Source organism: Nuphar pumila, chromosome 15 (assembly GCF_984573655.1).
Source record: "Nuphar pumila chromosome 15, dmNupPumi1.hap1.1, whole genome shotgun sequence".
Taxonomy (NCBI): domain Eukaryota; kingdom Viridiplantae; phylum Streptophyta; class Magnoliopsida; order Nymphaeales; family Nymphaeaceae; genus Nuphar; species Nuphar pumila.
The window spans coordinates 22,294,246-22,317,011 of NC_143263.1; the positions used below are offsets into that span (position 1 = coordinate 22,294,246).

Consider the following 22,766-nt stretch of genomic DNA (forward strand, 5'->3'; position numbering starts at 1 on the left):
CGATTAAGACCAACAATTTTTCAATGTAAAAATGATAAAAAAATATGGTTTTATTGGGTATGACCCGGTTTGGTTCATGTAATTCTTATCGGTTCCAGGTATAATTTTTCTTATAGTGAACCCGATTAGACCCATGTTTGGACCCAATACCATACCCAAAAATCTGATCCAAGTCTGGGTCCAAACCAAACCCGACCTGTTGACACATCTAAAACAGAGACTGAAGGGAAACAACATTCCCATATTTCAGCTAACAGTCTTAGTTTGTGAGGCAATGATATCATAATTCCTAACTAAGTTCTTTTTTTAGACCTTACTAACCAGTTACAGCATAACGTGTCTAAAAACCCAACACCATTCAGGTTAAAGTCTGGCTGAACCCCAAAACAAAGCAAAAGAATAAGACAAACAAAAGAAACAGCTTGGAGCAGAAAGAAAAACAAAAAAACACCCGTTTTTCTTATTGATAAAATCTCTCAGGCAGTCTAACTTTACAAAAGGCTTATAGCCAACAGCAGCCACGAATAGCTGCCCTCACTCTCGGTGGATAGAAGGGAAAACAAAAACTAATCAAGAGCATATCTAGAGCTAAAACAAGAGGACGATGACAAACATTACTACTATACACTGGGCAACCCCCAGAAACCACCTCTAACTCAGGCAGTATCATCAGTGAATTCCATTGCATTACAATGCAACCTTCCAGCCTACCATGCCACTCAGATTAGATCCTCAAGTATTGATGGATACAGGATCAGATTCAGGCAAATCATCTGCACTGCCATCTTTCAACTACTGGATCCCATTCATTTATCAGGCTCGCCTTTAGAAACTGGGGCACCTCTGTCTGTATCCTGAATCACCTTGCTCCCCCTTGATTCAGCAAACCTTCCGCTGTATGGCTTTGCCTTCACCCAGACGTACAACACTTGCAAAAGAATTTGCAAGCTCCACTGTAACAGATGATGGTTTTGTGTGATCCTCGCCAGTGGTAACTAGACCAACAAAGCTGGCCTGCTGTCTCGCCTTTCTTTCTTGCATGGCTATCTCCTGCTCCTCGTAGTAATCAAAGTCATCCAGAATGGAGACATCAGAATCGTAGTTTTTAAAAAAATTCAAGATCTCTAATCCACGATCTAATCTGACCTGAAAAAAGAGAAGTTTGGATATAATGTGGTTCTCATGGTTAGGCATACAACAAACTCATAGTTTTCAGATATAACAGTATATATTGTTGCAAGTGTGATAGGGCTTAACAAAGATTTTATGGCTTTGAATGTGATGGCCAGATAAAACACTTTCAAAGAATTGAATCCTGGATTTAGACTCTCATGCTTGCTAAACTAGAAATTAAAAGATGAAGCATACCACTAATAAAGCCCATCATGCAAACCAAGAACAGAGATGAAAGGAACAAAATACTTCCATCCAGGTTTCTCCATATATCATAAATAAATAACACGGGCCATTTAAAAACCACGTTGTGGATAAGGAATGGAGCTGAAAAGACCAAAATACTTGAAGGTTCTAACTTGCAACTGCAATCATATTCCAAGAAATTTTTTAATGCAGAAACATAACAATGGACAGATGCAGTTCTGCAACCTGGCATGATGGGACAAACCATACACTTGTAATAAGCGATTTAATGGATCTAAACTTGCCGTTGTTGTAAAGCTTTCACTTTTTACATAGACCCAGATGATGAAAATATGACTTAATATTCAAGATGTGTTTACTATGGTCAATTTACTAATTTACCAACCCAGCAGGCTTCACAATAACAGTAAGTTGCGAATTTTTTTTCAAGATTTTATATATAGAGAGAAAGCTAGAAACTTTGTTCTCTAATTCTTTGAATTTTATTTCTTTAAATATATATATAAGGTTAAAATTTGCTACAGTCGTTTGTAGGTGCAAATAACCTAGCAAATGGGGCACACATCTAACACCATAGATGCGATCTATGTAGTCAAATACGGCAACTAGGTGCCTAGTCACCCTAGGCGCAGGTCTAGCGCCTAGTCTAGGGTGTCTAGGCACTGGATCTGCATCTGTCACATGGGTACAGGTACCGGTGCGGGTACGTAGGGTACAACATGGTGATTTCAAAAAGTGCAGGTATGGGGACACGGCTATATATATAGTAATGCTACGGTGCTCAGGGAGTACCTAGTCCCACGTACTAGAAACCATGGGTAGGTTGTATCTTCTCAATTAAACCTTATGGATGTACTCAACATAGTTTATTTTATAGGAATCATGCTTTGGATCATGTTTTTTTAACATAAAAGTAGGATTTTTTAAGTCATGAAATTTTGATACATTGTGAGCCATTGATTTTTAAAGGACTTAAAAAATATACATATATGCTATAACCACATGATCCAAAACTTATTTTCTACTAAACTTATAGATCATATCTATAGGGTCTGATCAACTAAAAATATATATATACTTTCTTCGGACTTTGGATCGGTTTGGACAAAATGGATTGGATCGGCTAGATCCAATGAATGCCTTCAAATTACAAAATGGGTTTATTGTATATACACTATATATATACATACTTACATAGAGAGAGAGAGAAAAGGAACCCCTAAGAATCTCCAGCACCGACCAAGAAGAAGAGGAAGGAGAAGAAGCCACATACGCCTCCCCCTCCTCTCTCTCCACCACTTTCTTCCTCCACCTTTGTTTCTTCTTCCTTTCTCTCTCGCTCACATCCTCCTCCTTTGTTTCTTTTCTCCCTCTCTCGGGGTCAAAACAAGAGGGAAGACGAGAGACAGAGAGGGGGAAGTCGAGACGAGACCAAAGAGAGAGAGAGAGAAGGGGGAGACGAGAGCGAGACCATGGAGAGAAGAGGGAAGTCGAGACGAGAGAAACGAGAGGGGACCAAGGTAAAACCCTAACAAAAGTACCCTCAAAAGTAGTTTGGGTTGGATTTGGACCAAACCCAGGGCGTACCCGCACTGCATCCAGTACCTACACCCGTGTCGACACGGGTACGACAGCAAAACGATCGTGTCTATGTTACATAGATCTGCATATGTGCCAAAAATCTCAACTAGGTGCTGACTAGGGCACTTAGTAATTAGAATTTTGTTCTTTTTTTATATATGACGTTAATAAAGGGGCATGACGTAAGGCGTCGTACCCCTTCTCTCTCTCTCATTCTTTTCCTTCTTCCTCTTCTTCTTTTCCTCCCATCTCTTCCTTTTTTTCTTCCTGTCTCCCCTTGCTATCTTCTTCTTCTTTTCCTCCCTTCTTCTTCCCGACTCCCCTTTTCTTCTTCTTTACCTCTCCTTCTTTTCCTTTTCTTCTTCTTAGCTTCCTCTTCTTCTTTTCCTCCCGCCTCCCCTCTTCTCCTTTTCCTCCCCTATATTACATGTTGTAATGAAGTGCCAAATGAAAAGAGCAACGTCTCCAAGTGAAAGCACGGAAGCACGCACATACACAAGAGGCCACTAAAGGGCAAAATAAACCACAAAAGTGGTTAAGCACAAAAAGAGATAAAAAAAATATATTTCACTTCATTGAATGCTTCACTAGAAGCTTGACAAATACATGGGGCTGTGTCCCTTATTTATACACAGCAAGGGACCCAAGGAGGGGCTCCCATAGAGTCGTTGGAGCCCCTCCAACGGTCATATTTATGATCGTTGGAGGGGTCCAACGACTCTATGTGGACCCCTCTCCAATGAATAAAAAAAGAAATTAAAAAACAAAAAAGAAAAAGACTAAAAGGAAAAAGAAAGAAAAAAGAAAGCATATCAAAGATATGCGTGTACAGGTGAAATGACAGAAATACCCCTATCGGGTTTTACAAAAATATATATATATATATATATTTATTTATTTATATATAGATAGACACATAGACATATATATATATATAATATATGTGTATGTGTCGTAATCTATCTATCTATATATATATATATATATATATATATAAATATACATCATATTTTAACACCCCCCCTCAAATGCATGGTGAAATCACCGAGAGTTTGCTAAGGAGGAAGTAGAAGCGAGGCGAAGGCAAAGCTTTGGTGAAGAAGTCCGCCAACTGATATTCGGTAGAAACATATGGGAGTTGAATGGTGCCTCGTAAAAACTCATCTCGAACATAATGACAGTCCATCTCAATATGCTTTGTCCGTTCATGAAAAGTGTGATTGCTAGCAATATAAATGGAGCTCTTGTTGTCACAACACAGCTTTGAAGGAGTTGAGAGTGAGACACCCATATCTTTAAGCAGACTTCTTAACCATATAATCTCAGTTGTGGTAGTGGCCATCGCACGATATTCTGCTTCGGTAGACGAGAGAGAAACTTTACGCTGCTTCTTACACCTCCAGGAGATAAGCGATTCCCCAAGAAACACACAATAATCTGTGGTAGAAACACGATCATCGGGGTTACCCCCCCAATCAGAGTCAGTATACGCAAGTAAAGTAAGAGGTTAAGAAGAGGATAAGAACACTCCCTTAGTTATGGAATTTTTTAGATATTTGATAATTCTCATAACTGCTGCCATGTGAGTAGTGGTAGGGGCAGTTTGAAATTGGCTTGCACTATGAACTGCATGAGAAATGTCAGGCCTGGTGATAGATAAATATGTTAAGGATCCAATCAATTGACGATAAGGCGTGGGATCTGCTAAAGGAGTGCCATCATTGGCTCTCATCTTGGCATTAATCACTTCTGGAGTCTCCACCCTTTTGTCATCAGTCAGCCCAGACCTAGCAATAATGTCAGAGGCAAGCTTCATTTGAGATAGGACATACCCCTTGGGGGAGTATGCAACTTCAATTCCTAAGAAATACCTTAGAAAACCCAGGTCAGACATATCAAAATTTTTCTTAAGAATATTCTTAATAAGATCAATACCTTTCTTATCATTACATGTGATAATCATATCATCAACGTATAATAACAGAATTGTTATATACTCATTAGAAGATTTAACAAACAAAGCAGTATCAGTGTAACATGAGGAGAAGCCATTATCAAGAACTACTTTGCTAAAAAGATCATACCAAGCTTTTGGTGCTTGTTTTAACCCATAAAGAGCTTTGTTTAATTTTAGAATATTACCTTTCCCAATTTCAAGACCCGGCGGAGGATCCATAAGAACTTCTTCACATAAAGTTCCATTTAAGAATGCATTTTTAACATCAAGTTGGTATATAGGCCATTGTTTGATGGATGCTAATGCAATTAAGGTTCGTACACTAGTCATTCTGGCCACAGGAGCAAAGGTTTCTTCATAATCAATCCCATATTCTTGGGCATAGCCTTTTGCAACCAGACGGGCTTTGTATCTCTCAAGAGACCCATCACATTTGGTTTTGACTTTATAAAACCATCTACACCCAATTGCTTTTTTTCCTAAAGGTTGAGGAATAATGCTCCAGGTTTGGGCCTTGTTAAGAGCCTCTAATTCGATTTTCATAGCTTCAACCCAATGTGGGTGATCTATAGCTTCCTTGAATGAGGTAGGTTCGTGATACGAATGTATTAACATGAGACAGGCCCTATAATTCGGAGAAAAGGATTCATAGGACACAAATTTTTGTGGTGGCCTACTAGTACCTGAAGATCTCCTAGGTAGATTGTTGTCAGTAGATTCTTCTAAAGAGAAGTCTTGAGAGTATCTGTCAATAGCAGGTTGATGTTCATTTCCTATCCGCCGGGTATAAACAGTTGTATCATTAAGATTTTCATTTTGGGAAATATTATCATGTTGTGGTATATCATTATAATGTGAAATTCCATCACAACTAGTATCACAAGTAATATCCTTAGGAGACTCGATTCTAGGAGCTAAGTCAAATAGAAAAGAATAATCGATGTCTTCATTAGATGTGTGGATATCAAAACCATTTTGTTCTTCAATAAAGTTTACATTTCTTGACACATATAATTTATTGTTTCGAATATCATAGCATCTATAGCCTTTTTGATTCTCACCATAGCCAATGAACACACATTCAACAGCTTTAGGTGACAACTTATCTTGTCCTTGACTAAGCACAAAACATTTGCATCCAAAGATTCTTAGTCTATTAAAATCGGGAGTAATTTTAAATAATTTTTCAAAGGGCGAAACATTTTTCAAAGAAGAAGAAGGCATACGATTCACAAGATATGTTGCGGTAAGAAAAGCTTCGGGCCAAAAATTTTTAGGAACATTTTTAGACACAAGAAGAGTTCTTGTGGTTTCGATTAAATGCCTATGTTTCCTTTCCGCAAGACCATTTTGTTGCGGAGTTTTAGGACAAGATCGTTGGTGTAAAATTCCATTTGTTTTAAAATAATTTTGAAAATCTTTAGACATGTATTCTCCTCCTGAGTCGGATCTAAAAATGGCTATATTGTGATGGAATTGATTTTGAACAAGAGCGTGAAACTCTTTAAAATTAGTGAAGACATTGGATTTATTTTTGATAATATAAATCCATGTGTATCTAGAAAAATCATCAATAAAAGAAACATAGTAAGAGAAGCCTCCTTTGGACATAACGGGTGCTGGTCCCCATACATCGGAATGCACAAGTTCAAAAGGCCTTTTTGACACAAAATTGCTATGAGAATATGGAAGAGAGTGAATTTTCCCAAGAATACAATCATTGCATATAAATGTATTTGTATTACAAAATTTTTCCAAAAATGGAAAAAGGTACAATTTGGAAATACTAGGGTGTCCGAGTCTCTTATGCCAAGTCTCAATATCTTTGGATTGAACATGATTACAAAATGATTTGGATGGCAAAGACAAAAAATCCATATAGTAAAGGTCCCCTCTTCTATGGCCTTGCCCAATCCGCTTCCCGGACCGAAGATCCTGCACATAGCAATGGGTTGGTGAAAACGAGACATTACATTCAAAATCGGTAATTTGAGAGACGGAAAAAAGATTTAAATTAAGTTTTGGGATGATCCAGATTTTGGGAACAAAAAATTCTTTGTTTTGGTCATAAATTTTCTCTAGGTTTCCAATACCCTCAACATTTAAAGATGTTCCATCGGCGGTGGATACATATGATTTAAATTTATTGAGACTTGGTTTTGATAAAAGCGATGCATTTGGAGTCATATGGAAAGAGGCACCCGAATCAAGAATCCAAGAAGTCATACCTGGGAAAGAAGAGATGGCAGCACCGGAAGTGGAAGGTGAGGATGATGATGTAGAGGCGTTCATATTCATAAATTGTTGAAGAGTTTCAGTTAGATGAGCGATGGAATCCTTTATGTCACCATCCTTCTTAGAATCTTCATTGATGATTGGAGGAGTTTCTCCCACGGAAGCCACCTTCTTCTTGAATTTAGGGCAATCGGGACGAATATGACCCGGTTCATTACAATTATGACAAATGATTTTTCTTCCTCCACCACCATTATTCTTTCAAAAATGTGGTGGTTTATATGGTCTTACATTGTTGCCGGGTATAGACACGGCATGCACTTCATCAACATCTTTTTTCAAGGCTAAGCGGGTTTCTTCTTGACATAAATCGGCCAAAATATCGCTTAGAGGAGTAGAGGCCCTATGAAGTAGAGATCCTCTAAGTTGTTCAAATTCGGGACGAAGCCCATGAATAAATTGAAAGAACCTCTCTTTTTCCATTTGCTCTTGTCTCATAGCAATAGCACTCCCTTCCCATTGCGGTTCGAGAAGAACAAGTTCATCCCATAAAGAGGATAGGGCACTATAGTAGTCCCTAATGCTCATATCACCTTGCTTGGTAGCTCTTACCCTTTCTTGTAAAAAGAAATGTCTAGCAAGGTCCCTTTGAGTGTACATACCTTTCATGAAAAACCATGCTTCATTAGCCTTTTTGAATTTTGAAAGATTTGCACAAATCTTTAATTCGACATTATTCATGAACCATGCTAAGATTTTAGCATGTTCACTTTCCCAATCTTCCATTTTAGAAGAGTAATCAAGAATAGCCTTTTCCTTTTCTTCTTCATTCAAAGCTTTTTCTTCACCTCCTTCAAATTTAGTTAACTTTAGTTGTGGTTCCGGAATGGTTCCACATACATAACCCCAAAGCTTTTTACCTTTGAGATTATTCTCCATAGCGGCCGCCCACATGCGATAATTGGTCCCATCCAACTTGAATGAGAGATCGATCTTTGCATCTTTGTTGGCCATTAGAAGAGAAAAATTATAAGACAAGAGAAAGGAGAGGTATTACTTGTCAAGGGAGAATCCGATGAAGCCTTCTTAACCAAGGCTCTGATACCATGTAATGAAGTGCCAAATGAAAAGAGCAACGTCTCCAAGTGAAAGCACGGAAGCACGCACATACACAAGAGGCCACTAAAGGGCAAAATAAACCACAAAAGTGGTTAAGCACAAAAAGAGATAAAAAATATATATTTCACTTCATTGAATGCTTCACTAGAAGCTTGACAAATACATGGGGCTGTGCCCCTTATTTATACACAGCAAGGGACCCAAGGAGGGGCTCCCATAGAGTCGTTGGAGCCCCTCCAACGGTCATATTTATGACCGTTGGAGGGGTCCAACGACTCTATGTGGACCCCTCTCCAATGAATAAAAAAAGAAATTAAAAAACAAAAAAGAAAAAGACTAAAAGGAAAAAGAAAGAAAAAAGAAAGCATATCAAAGATATGCGTGTACATGTGAAATGACAGAAATACCCCTATCGGGTTTTACAAAAAATATATATATATATATATATATATATATATATATATATATATATATATATATATATAGATATATATAGATAGACACATAGACATATATATATAATATATATGTGTATGTGTCGTAATCTATATATATATATATATAAATATACATCATATTTTAACACATGTATGTAAATAATAAGATAATCTTGTTATTTACATATATGTAATATGTTTGATTCTTTTATATATATTCTTATTTCTGAAATGTCTCTTTGAATGCATGATTCTGTTAAATTATGATTTTTTGTTGCTTACTTGCATTAGTTGCTTGGCTGAATGAAAGCATGGTTACTTATTTGATGCATTATGTATACATCTTAATAAGATGATCTTGTTAGTTACATATATCCATTATGTTTGATTATTTTATATATATTCTGAATTTTTTCTTTGAATGCATGATTCTGTTAAAGTATGATTTACTGCTGTTTACTTGCTTTAGTTGATTGGCTGAATAAAAGCAAGTGTAATTATTTGATGTATTATGTAATATGTATACATCTTAATAGATATAATTTTATGTACATATACAATATAACATCATATATATATATATGTGTGTGTGTGTGTGTGTGTGTGTTAAGTTACTAATAAATACATTTATATATTTATGTATGTGATTTTTTTATTATTTGATTCTTTCATGTATATATATATATGTCATCTTTTGAGTTTTGACCCTTTCATATATTAATATATATGTAGTTGATTCTTTGCTTCTTTGATTATTTCATTTATATTATTATATATATGTGATTTTTTTATCCTTTCATTTATATATTTGATTATTTTAAAATTTGTCTCTTAATTGATAGAATAACAAATGGAGGGATCTTCTTCAGCTAGGGCGAGTTCTACTCCCAGTTTGGTAGCTAGTGGCAGTAGCAACACAAAATATTTTAAGAGATCGAAAGACCCAGCATAGCAATGGCCGTATTGCAAAGACAAGAATGATTTGAATTTAGTGACCTGAGCTTTGCGAAGGAACATATGCTGGTGGGATATATAGAATCAAGCTATGTCACATAGGTGGGTGGGGGGGGGGGGGGGGGAGTATTTATATAAATATTTTAATATTTTAATATTTTAATATATATATATATATATATATATAAAACTTGGGAGGCTCAAGGTACCACCCCCCATTTTTTTAATGGGGGTGTGGTGTGGTGGTGGTGGTGGGGGGGGCTTGAGATACCCCTTTCATAGTTTTTTTGTCCAAAATGGACTCGGTCAGAGTTGACCGAGTCCATTTTGGACAGATATGACCTTGGATGTGGTTGACCGCACCGGGTGCCACATCTGCACTCTCATCGCGTCGATGCGAGTGCAGCACTCTATTGGGCGAATCCCTGTGATATAGGAATCAAGCAACATCTACTTGGCATATGGGGCAAGATAAGGCATGTGATCAGATAACGCCGGAAATAAAGAAAGTAGTTTCAGAATATAATGAATGATTCAAAGAAGAAGGATGAGAAGAATGAAAGAATCAACACATATGAGGGTAGATCAAGTAGTATGCTTTCGAATGAAGAAATAGAAAGGGAAGTAGATGTGACTGGTAGAAGCGGTTTTGGATTGAGGCCCCCATTACCCAAAGGATCATTACACATTTTCGGGCTGATTTGGAGAAAAAAAAAGCAATCATCAGGGGTTGTTGGCACAAAGCAGACCACCATAGAAAATTGATATAAGGAAGAAAGGGAGCGAGTATGCGAGTTCATTAGCAGATGGTTCTACCCAGCAAAAGGGATATCATTTAATCTATGCACATACGGAGGATACGACATGGCAATTTCAAAAAATGGGGGCACGGCTATATATATATATATATATATATATATATATATATATATATATATATATATATATATATATATATATATATATATATATATATATATATATATATATATATATAGAGAGAGAGAGAGAGAGAGAGAGAGAGAGAGAGAGAGAGAGAGATGCAAATTTACTTTATGAGTTGTTCTTGGTGTAGCAAAGGAAGTGGGTGAAGAAAATGTAGTTGAGGTGATTACAAATAATGTTGCCAATTATGTGAATTAGGGTAGCATGTTGATGAATAAGATGCACCATTTATATTGGACTCCATGAGCAACACATTGTATAGATTTAATGTTGGACATAGGGGAATTGCTTGAATTTACAAGGTGTTTTCAAATAAATCAAAGGACTTGGTAGTGTTCATATATGCTCATACGCAGTCAAAACACATGATGAGAATATATACAAAAAGAAAGTTATATAGGCCAGCAGTGGCTCGTTTTGCCATGAGATTTTTTACTCTTCAGAGTATACATTAATCAAAAAAGGATTTGAGATCTATGTTTATTGGGGATGAGTGGAGCAACTCCAACTTGGCAAATAGTGTTGGTGGAAAGAGATGTAAAAGAATAATTTTACAAACTAGATTTTGGAAGAGTGTGAGTCATGCTTGTAGAGTAATGGGCCCTTTGGTTAATGTGCTTCGCTTGGTTGATAGTGATGAAAAGCCAGCCATAGGTTACATATATGAGGCGATGAACCATGCAAAAGAGCATATAAAAGTACGTTATAATTTATAAGTTCTAATCATTTTACTAAATAATTGCTTTTATTGATTTTATTATATATATTAACTTGTGTTGCTTACTTGATAGTTGAACATGAAAAATATTAAAGCATGATATGGTCTTATTTGGAAGATAATCGATAGAAGATGGAAAAATCAACTGCATCGGCCATTGCATGCAGCTGGATTATACCTAAATCCAGCAAATATATTATGGGTACAAGAGAATTGAAATGGTGAAAATAAAGATGGATTGTATGCATGCATTGATTGTCTTGTACCAAAAATTGAAGATCAAAGAGCTATACACGATCAATTGCAGAAATATAGAAGATCGCTTGGAGGTTTTGGCTTGGAGATGGTAATAAGAAAGAGAAAAGACTATTTACCAAGTAATTTAGCATATAATTTTAATTTTACATATACTTTTTATATAATAATTTGTTCATTGATTTGATTACTTACCTATTTCATGTTATCTTTATTTCATATAGCCGAGTGGTGGAATGCTTATGGCTCTGGATGCGAGCAGTTGCAAAACTTAGCTATTTGAGTTCTTGGCCTCACTTGTGCTTTGAGTTGCGTGCGTAACTAGAGTGCTTTTGAAAGGGTAATCAAACTTTTCTAATTACTATTATTAATTTTTTTGTTATTACTCAATTTTATTAATATTATATGTTTATTAATTTGAATTTGACTTTATGCAAATACATACAAAGAAGATAAATAAATTATTGCACAAAAAGTTGAATGATTTAGTGTTTGTGCAATATAATAAAAAATTGAGGCAAAGGTACAAAGAGAGAAAAAGCAAAGGAGACATCAACCCAATCATATTGAGGGAAGTAGATGAAAATGATGAATTGGCCAAGTGATGATGACATGGTCCATGAGGATGGTGGTTCCATCACATGGCGCGATGTTGATGTGGCAAATGGAGCATTCAAGGATAAGGAGGGCCCAACTACTCGTTCATCGAAGGAAAAGGATAAGAGCATAGCATCGAAGAAGGGAAAAAAGAAAAAAGTCGTGAGAGATTTAGAATTAGAAGAAGAATAAGCTACTTCAGTAGAAACTGAAGAAGATCAATATGTTGATGAAGATGATTCTGATGTCGATGGACTTGCATCTTCAACATCTCATGACTAGCTTGTTTCTTTCTTTATCTTATTTTGGGCATGTAATACATTATGCATGGTTTGTTTATTCAATTGTTCATTTTTTCTTATTTTCTGAGCAGGTTATGTAATATAATTGTTTTATATTGTTCAATGATGTTTTTTGTCTATTGCTTATTGTTGATTGATTTTATGTTGTATAAATGCTTATTCACATTGTCGGTTGTATGGTTTGTTTATTCATTAGCAGGTTATGTAAAATAATCGTTACAATGTTTGTCAGCATGTTATTTTTTATCTATTACTTATTGTTAACTGATTTTATATTGTATACATGTTTGTTATTCATTTTAGCCGTTTGCTTACATATTTTGTATATTTTATTATTATTTTTTTAATTAGAGTATCAACTAGTCAGCCTAGTCTCCAACTAATCTTTTTAGGGGCTCACTGCCTAGGTAAGGCGTGCCGCTTTTGACTACATAGGATGTCATCTACATGTTTTATTTAGTGAGAACCGACTTTTGGATTGCTGGAATCCGACCTGTATACGGGTTTTCTGGCGATCCAAAAAATAATGGCTATGAAGGCACCAATTTTTTCTGACTCATACATGATCCAAGAGTCGATTCCTACTAAATCGAGCATGCTGAACACATCTATGAGGTTAGATTGTGTCAAAACAACTCGCATCATGAGATTCAAACTAGATTGTAGGTACAATCGATTGTACCAAATATAAACCCATTGTGTATATATATATATATATATATATTGGTAGATGTACATCTGTGTGCCTCACCTTGATCCAACCAATCACATAATCAGATGATCAAAAAGGCCCCACAGATATGATTTATATGATTCGTTTAGTAGAACCAGGTTTTGGATCGTGTGTGATTTGTAAAAAGGACTTTCAAAGGCTTAAAAAATCAACAACCTCATAATGTACCAAAATTTTATGACTCAAAAAGGAGGGAGGGCAACTTCCATGACTCTTTGTAGACATTAACAAGTTCACCACAAATTTAACAAAAAAAATTAATAATGCTTGTTGATGTATTAATTATCACCACCATAGGCATTTCAGTAACTTTATAACAAGTAAATGACACATCTATTAGTTGTACTTTGAAAATGCACAATGTCCTTAATGTGTTTTCTAAAATTACTAAAATACCCATGATTGGTGAGAATTAATAAATCAGATCACCATGTCATTGTTAAATTTGTCAGGGGGTACAAATTTGTTATGAACATGTCAACATTCACAAATAGCAGTGGAAGTTGATAACATATATATATATAGGGTAATACATGCGTGCAAAATGAATCATGCTAAATGTGTTTTTCAGGCTTTTGTTTTATTTTTAAATTCTGACTTTATAGATGTGATCTATGTAGTTGATTTTATAGGGATCAGCTCTTGAAGCGTTCGATGCTGACACATGGGTGGGTTTTATAAGGTTCGAAAAATCAACCGTCCAAAATATTTGTAAATTTTTGAAGGTTCTAAATATCATTTTTTTCATTGAAAACACATGATCCAGGTGTGGATTCCTAGTAAATCAACCATGCCCAACACATTCATGGGGTCAGAACCACGAAAAAAATACAGGAAAAGCCGAAAAACCCATTTAGCATATTTCATTTAGCAAGGATGTATTACCCTATAACATTAAACTAGTTGTGTTTAACATTAGATGGATTGAACCTTATGAAAATAACTAAAATACCCTTAAAAGAATGGTATTTTTAGATATGCATGGCTATTTTGGGGGCATTACAAGTCTTTTGAACTTGGAGGGAATTGAAAAGTCAAACACCTTTTCCAAAAAAGTAACCATACATTTTTAAAAAATACCATTTTAAGGGTATTTTAGTCATTTTAATATGGTTGAATTCGTCTAATGTTAAACCCAACTAGTTTAATGTTAGATTAACCCATATATATATATATAGTGATGATAAATGCAAATTGAAAATATACAACAAACAACAACAACAACAACTACGCCTTCATCCCAAAATAATTGGGGTCGGCGATATGAACCAAAAAAGAAAATCATTATGGGTCTTCCACATGAATCCTTCTCCTCCAATCATTTCTATCCAATGCCATGTCCTTGGTGAGGTTCAAAGCATTCATATCCTTTCCTATCACCTCCATCCATGTCTTCCTAGGCCTACCCCGACCTCTTTTAACTAATATATTTTCCCATTTCTCCATCCTTCTAACTGGAGCATCATTAGGCCTTCGCCGAATATGTCCAAACCACTCCGCCTGTGTATAACTGTTTCGTTATACACTGTCGGTCCCAAGCCCGGATAAAGGAGGAGGATTGCGGTAGGCCTGTGACAGCCAGCATAAAAACTTAGTCATACCCTATGAATATGAACCAAATTGAAAATATGCAAACATGAATTTCTAAGCTTTGGATATTTATGAAAAATTTAGACCGTTGATTTTCAAACCTTATAAAAATCTACCGACATGTCGGAATTGGATGATCCAAGAATTGATACTTATAAAATCAAGCATATACTACAAATTAGAAAACTTTTTAAGCTAGCATAAATCGTTAACTTGAGACTTGTATAAATGTGTTGCAAGCAAACATGACATCACTTCATTTTCTAGATATTGAAAAGCCTATCACCAGAGAACTACAATGCACTAAGATAACAATTCTAGGAAATAGCCAAATTTGTCATATCAACTCCATATTCATGCATAAAAGTAGTAAATAAGCCATAAGAAATATAGTCCAAAGAGTTAATTCTAGCATGTCAGTGAGCTCCATTAAAACTATGCATACTTAGAACACAGAACATAACCAGGGTTCTAGATGCAATGTTTGGATCCATGGCAAACCATAGACTCCTAAAGGTAACCCTGTCTAGGCTACTCAGCTTGCTTTTTGTGCTAAATATTTCGTCTTCACCTTCCCCTATGGATGTGCTTGCTTTTCTTCGATCCTTTGCTCCTTAGTGTCTGCATACCATAAGAACTAAAAGAATTTCAACTTGTTTGTGCAGAAACACCTTTTTCCTCTTCTTGTTGGGTTCCTTTCTTATGTGGGTATGCATTTTCATGTGAACATGTATGCATGTGCAGCTGTAAATATTTCGCTTGAAAAAAACAAGTTTGACTTTTTTACCTTAACAACAAAACATAGTCATAAATATTGGTATCGGCTATATTTCGACGAGGCTATTTCGCGATATTATAGGTTTGGTGATAAATCTCGAGAAAATCTCGGGGCATAAAAAATATAAAAAATAACAAAAATAAGTAAGAAAATATCATGTTTAGACAAAAAATACATAAATAATAAAAGAAATAAGTAAAAAATGTAAAATAAAGAAAAAATATTTAAAATGTAAAAATAAATAAAAACAGTAAAACTAATTGATAATATCGTGCTAATATCACAAGAATATCATGATATTCTCATGATAATATCGCGATATTACCAAATTGGAAATATTTTCAAAATATCGTGATATTTTACCTATATTATCGTTTGCTGAATTTACAACGAAAATATCGCGATATTTTGAAAATATTGCCGATATATGTGACTATGCTCCAAAAGAACCAGAGTGATGTGTTGTTTTAGAACCAGCAAGAATATGTTTAGTAAATTTAAGTAAATACCAATCCATCTTTTCTTTTAAATTCTTGAAGTACAAATTGGGAAGTGATATGCAGTTTGCAACAAAATTTATCAAAGTATCTTTCAACCAATACAAGGCACTAGCATGTATTCATTCAAATGGTAAGGCAAGAAAAGTTGATGAACTTAGGCATCCATACTAAAAGTTGCTGACGTATAACAATTTGACGAAGTCTGTGCATGTGTGCGACTCAGAGAGAGAGAGAGAGAGAGAGAGATGTTTAATGCTGATCAGGTCTGATGTTGGATCCACTAAACCTGCAAGGTTCTATGCTAAATCTTTCAAGCCATAAGAAAGAATGATCTAATGTTAAGTAAAACTATATGCATATTCATTTATATGTATGTGACCTCCATTTTAAAAACAAAAAAGGAAAGAAACATATATAATAAATGTCTAATGAAGAATTTGTAACCCATAACACATGTCCATCCACATGAAAAAGAACTGGTGTAACAGGAAATCACAGCATAGCATATCTAACCATCTTCATGCACTATAATTTCCAAAAAAAATACAGGTTTCACAAGCATAAAACCCAAGATCTAATTCAGAGAAACTCTTAGATGAAATTCTACGCTTTGAAGTTGCTTTGGATAGGTTGATCCACTCTCAGGTCATAGCACAACATACACTGCAGGAAATGCAACGTGGAAAATATTTCAGGATAATACATCACAGATCAGAGACAGGGAAATTATTACCTCTTGTGTGTCCCTACTATTTGTCACAGGCTTGTTATCATTATTCGAAAGAATAATGTGACGAAACAGGCTGTTTGGAACATCTTTCACAATATGCCACTTGACTGGGAATTGGCCACTCCACTTGTCCTGCTGCCAATAGTCCACACTCTTATCAAAATCCACTGGCCCTACCATCTCAGCTACCCCACAAAACTGTGCACTAGCATTAACCTGCATAGAATTACATCAAACTCAAAATAAGATAAGCAAAGACATAAAAGTTTGAAACCCACTGGAGTGTGTTCTTTGCCTGCAGGCCAAAGATGGGTGTACTCCCTGGTGGGCAAGAGAGACCTGGGATCGAACCCGGTAACCAAGAGGCTTTTCCCCAATTATCCCCAAAAATTTAAAAAAAAATGAAAAAAACTTTGATATGATCATCAACTAAATCGGAAATGCTTATTAATCAAACAACCACCAACCATTTGCTATTTAAAGTGCACAAAAGAAAATTTGCTAAACCGTAGAAGAAAATGTAGATAATTGATGAAGTTTAAGGTTGCTTACCGAGAAAAAAAGGAACACAGGGCAGCTGCCATCTTTCTCCTGTGATTCACAATATGCAGAATCTAACTTTCTATTCCCATTGGGTGTGCTAGCCCAAACACCATATTTAATACTCTTATGAACATTATCTTCATTGTATGACTTGATTATGAAAAACTTAGCATCTTCATATTCTGTGATGAAGTCAGGATGGTTGTATTTTTCATTATCAGCCCCTACAGTAGATCTACCATTCTTGCTATCAACCAGCGAATCCTGATCTGTTGGCCTTGGCCTTGTAGCTCTTGGCCCTTTATTTTGCTCACTAAGAATATCAAGTGAGCCATCGCAGCTACATAAGGAGCCAGTGCCTCTTGTTCTCCGCCTACCCTTGTCAACAGCAATCCAACTCCGACTATTTGTTCCTAAACCTACAACAGATCTTCCAACATTAACACCTTGATGATAGATTCCACCATGTCCATAAACTCTATTATAGGAACTTGTTGATGCTGCAGATCCATACATTGGCATTTGCTGGGGAGGAGCCTGAAACTGGAAAATTAATATGTTCATCAAAATAGAATGCAGATTCAAATAGCACTCTCATTCTATCTCTTTGCTCCACCCATCCATTCGTATTTTGATGAATCCAAAATAATCCAATGCTAATAACTTAACTGTAATTGCTCTATTTCATAGTTTTTCTTTAATTAATTTAATGACTTTCATAATTATAATCAGTAATCAAGATAGATTTAGTATTCATTAAGTAGCAGAACTAATTAATTTTACTATTGCGAAAGAGTGTAGTACTATGTGCATATACAAAAGGCAAGGTAATTTTTTTAGAATTCAATTCAGAAGAAAAAGAAATTATTTGTGAATTGGATGATTCTTGCTAGATGATCCAAGGAGTTCTATGGTAAGCTATTCATATCTGGAAAAGGGTAGTAGACCCTGTTGATTTTTTCATGCTTGAAACCTGATGATGAGGCAATAAAGCATAAATAAATACAATCCCAGGAGTCTAAGATAAGCATATGTGGATCACTGGATGCTCTTTGCCAACCATACACAGGAAAGAAGGGCATAATGTCAACGATAATACTAATTTCAAAGAACTAATTGATATACTGCTTTTGAGAATACCTACATTCCAGATTATTAAGACTAAGTAGTAGCACAACATTTTACGTAACATCACCTACAGTGATCTAACAAATTCCAGAAATGTGCAGCAACACTTTTAAATCAGTTGAAGAAAAAAGGGAAAAAGGATTCTATGTTTTCCATATGCCTATACCAAACACATACAAATGGAAACCTAAACAAACAACAATGACCACTGAACCAAAAAGAAAATGCAGGCCAGCAGTTCTAATTTTTTGGAGAAGACATAAGCGCAAATTATGATGAAAAAGGGATGAGAGACACAAAAGTTCTGTAAGATAAACCACATGATGCACAGAACACCAAAAGGTGCAGACATGCACATATAAGCATGGTACAAAGTAAACACAACTTCTTAACCATCAAAGCCATAACATCATCAGGAAAGAAAAACTAACACAGATTAACAAAACCTTTGTTTTCAAGAGAAATGTAGATTAAGAGCAGGGAAGCCGAAAAATGAAAATCACAAATAACCTAGATAAGGAAATGCAATTCTGATTAATAGAATGAATACTGTAATAGCCAAAAAAAAAGGAAAAAGAAAAACTTACAGCCCCAGGAGCCAAAGGTGTAACATTATGCCCAAATGATCCAAACGTTGCCACTGGTTGTGAACCAGCAGGAGGTGACATCAACAAATTGAATGATCTGTTCTGGCCATCAGATGATTTTGACCAATCTGACCAAGATCCACCAGACCCAAACCCATAAAAGCCTTGCCCCAAATCATAGTAGCCAGCACTGCCAGCAAAGCTAGGAGAATAACCAGGCCTCGGCACAAACAGCATGCCATTATTCACGGAACGATCTGAAATAAAACGTTTTTGTTGATCAATGCTGGATGGCATAGAAAGATCGCCTTGAGAGATATGTGTTGGTGAAATTATATAGGGCATACTCGGTGGAAGTGCCGGTGGGTAATAGGAACCCGTGTATGGGAATTGCTGTGGCGTGTATAAAGGACCATCCAGATGGACTGGGGGCACAGGTGTCGTAGCTGGAGAATAGGGGCCGTAAGGCATTTGAGGGTTATATCCATAACCAGGATGATAAACTCCCTACAGCAAAAGAAACATAAAAGTTGTAGCTAATCACCGAGTAAAATAGAATGAAATGTGAGAAAAAATATCCATATATAATACTTACAGGAGAACCAATTTCCACAACATCAGCATTTACATATTGAGGGTATTCGTCCAATTCACCAATGGAGGTATCATAACCTGAAGAAAATAAACAAAAAGGATGAAGGGCAACAAAACTAAATCCTTCAAATGCTCAACATATGCAAAAAACCAGTCATCATCATGAGCATAACTCAAAAAGGGAATAGCCGAAGCCTCCTTATTGTCATTCTTTTTACGTGTCCAGTGTCTTGTGAATTACCATGTGCTAAGGTGCAAAGATCTATATGGGAAAATAACAAGTTCCAAATAGGAAAAGAGAAGGGAATAAAAAGGACAAAACAGCGAGAAAGTCTATTCTCAGTAATTCTAATTGATAGGTTGCCGATTCTTTGCCAATGTAGCTAAAAACAAGCCAACAGAGACTCCACCAAATCACTGACTTGCTCCAAAAAACACAATCCGAAAACAAAAGGCCAAACTGACCTCCATAATAAATTGGTTGAGGTGCATAGACCATGGCTGGACGCATGTCATTACTAGCTCCACTTGCTTCCAGAGGACCAGGTTGGACTGTTGCATCTTTCAATTGTTCCGTTATGGTTGAATCTAACGAAATATCAGAAGATACCATCCTCTCACCTTTGCTTGATATGGGCTGTGCCACCAAAGTTCTAACCTCAGGTAACTTGAAATTCTACCACTGAAATAAAATAATTGTATATAGAGAAGAAAATTACCTGTTCCTTCCCAACTTCCACATCTGAAGAGTTTTCTTTGGCATCATGCATCAACATTTTCAACAAATCAATAGGATCTGAGGCAAATCCTTTTTTAAGTTAATTTGTAGATAATAAAAAAGGAGGAAATTCAATATGCATCATAACATGTCAGCATTTCTAGCAAGCCAATGAAACCCAAGACTAATCAAACCGAAAAATTAATTGATAAGAGTGCAATAAATAAGAAAACCATGAATTATTACGTTCTTATCTTTTTAGTGAGATAAAAGCAAATTTGACTTGTCCATTGTTAAAAACAACATAACAATGCTGACATCAATATAAAATGTACATATAATTCCGCATTCCATCCACACAACCACAACCATACACAACAAAAGTTAACAACAACGCATGGAAGACACACAGTCTATATATGCTCGCAAATAAAGCAATTGCACAACTGCAAATTGCAAAAAACGAAAAATCACATGAATCGTACAGTCTGCGTGTTAAAGAACAAAGTGTTGGGACTCAATTAATACAAAAAATGCACCTTCAAATGGTTCCAACATACCCCAAGAACTTTTCTTTATTCCCAGAAGGGGCAGTCTCCGGGATAAAAAATTCTTGAATCATCCTCCTCTCATATAAGTAACAATTGAGTCATCCCCATTTGATCCACAGTTCAAGAAGCACTTCCAGTGTCTTGGAATCATACTGAGATGTGACAACCATGTTAATCAGGTGTCACAGTTCAAACTAACAGAACGACAACCCAGTTGAGTAGCGCATCAAACAATTTCCACGTAGTTGAGACATGGTTTGACTCGGCAGGTAACTTAAGGGTTACAACCCAGAGCCGGATGGCATACATAGTTCAGCATTTAAGGTTTACACATTTCTTTAGTGGTCTTTAGTATTCAGGAATGGAATCGAATTGATCGATAGAAGTAGCAATCCCAAACCCCCCACCCATTCCTCCAAAAGTCAAACTCCTCCCCACTCTTCATGGCAATACAAATCAGAACTTCAAAAGGAAATATCTTTTGTAACTCCAACATCAAATTATCGCCCATCTCTCCCATCTTCACAAATTCCATGCATATCAAACCACAGCAACCCCTAAGTTAAAAGTTAGATGAGACACAGAAAACCATGCCAATTGAGGAGACTGCCCACGAAGAATAACCAAATCATACAATTAAACTCTGACACGCAGACTAACACAAATCACAAACGGCAAGCTAAACTTATAGATACATACATATATACGTAGACATGCACACATACAGAGTCACCAGAATATGAGAACTAATGTGTGAACGGCGATTTTCATGGAGTTTTTGTTCCTTTCTCTTGAATCTAACCGTACCTATGTGATCTACATGCTTGTTTTATAAGAACCCGCTCTTGAATCATCTGATTTTGATGCATAAACGAGAATTTTTTAAGACTTTAAAATCAATGGCTTATAATCTTCATAAATATTCAAGCATTCAAAAATCACATTTTTTCATCGAAAATACACCATCCAATGGATGATTCCTTCACCATGCCAAGCACATCCACATGATTGGATTTGCAAAAACAGTGTTGGTAATGCCCCCATATTTCTAGTTCTCATATTCTAGTTCTCATATTTCAGTTCTCATATTCTAGTGGCTCCACATATACATATCTAAATCTGCTTTGTGAAACAACAACGCAGAATAAGGAGACAAGAAAGGAACGGGAGAGGAACTAATGATCAAGACCCCAATTTTCAGATCTGCGGTTCAGCGAGAGGGAAGGAAGTAAAAAAGGAGAGAGATTTCGATTCCAAACGCCTAACTTCTTCACGGAGAGTATGCGTTTTCAATCCAAAACATGTTTTTTTTTTCTGGGAGACATGGGAAAAGGTGGTCGTGTTCCAAAACCCTAACCCTAACTCTAACTCGTCAAGAAGAAAAAACACAAAAAAGGAAAGTTCTTGAGAGAGAGAGAGAGAGAGAGACTTACATGAGAGGGGAGACGATGAAACAGGGACAACCCCAGCGAGAAGCAGAGGCGAATTCTCTCTCTCTTTCTCTATCTCTTATTTTAGGTCACGCTGCATCGACTGGGTACCCCTGACCAAGAGTAAGGCCCGCTGCATATTTATTGCGCAAAATTATTGGCATTATCAGCGTAAGAACATGGGCAATTGTGGAAGACTTCTAACGAGAAGCAAATGAAAAGAAACCAATTGACTTTGCATTAAACATCAACGGACACCATAATAACGAGAGAGGATCACGTCAGAGGCGCCTGTGGGCCTTCGTTCATCTTAAAAATGAAATGATCCGTTCATTTTAAACCATTCTGATGCCGTTCATCATCGAAAAAAAAGTGGGGCCATCTAAGTAATGAGCATTTCATTG

General features: G+C 36.1%; 1 protein-coding gene across 2 annotated transcripts; it reads right to left on the bottom strand.

Annotated features, from left to right (window-relative positions):
- Positions 1-434: 434 nt before the first annotated feature.
- Positions 435-22,477, bottom strand: LOC149814775 (YTH domain-containing protein ECT4-like). Of its 2 annotated transcripts, XM_089989612.1 has the most exons (9): positions 22,366-22,477; positions 20,383-20,459; positions 20,129-20,300; positions 19,665-19,741; positions 19,417-19,576; positions 19,070-19,326; positions 17,364-17,897; positions 16,815-17,027; positions 435-1,146 (listed from the first exon to the last, which is right to left on the bottom strand). In XM_089989612.1, the coding sequence occupies exons 2-9, from the start codon at positions 20,437-20,439 to the stop codon at positions 880-882; spliced, it is 1,737 nt and encodes a 578-aa protein (XP_089845738.1). In that variant the 5' UTR covers positions 20,440-20,459; positions 22,366-22,477; the 3' UTR covers positions 435-879. The 2 variants fall into 2 exon arrangements, with proteins under 2 accessions (XP_089845738.1, XP_089845737.1); XM_089989611.1 differs by having other exon boundaries at positions 19,070-19,576.
- Between the last annotated feature and the right edge of the window lie 289 nt (positions 22,478-22,766).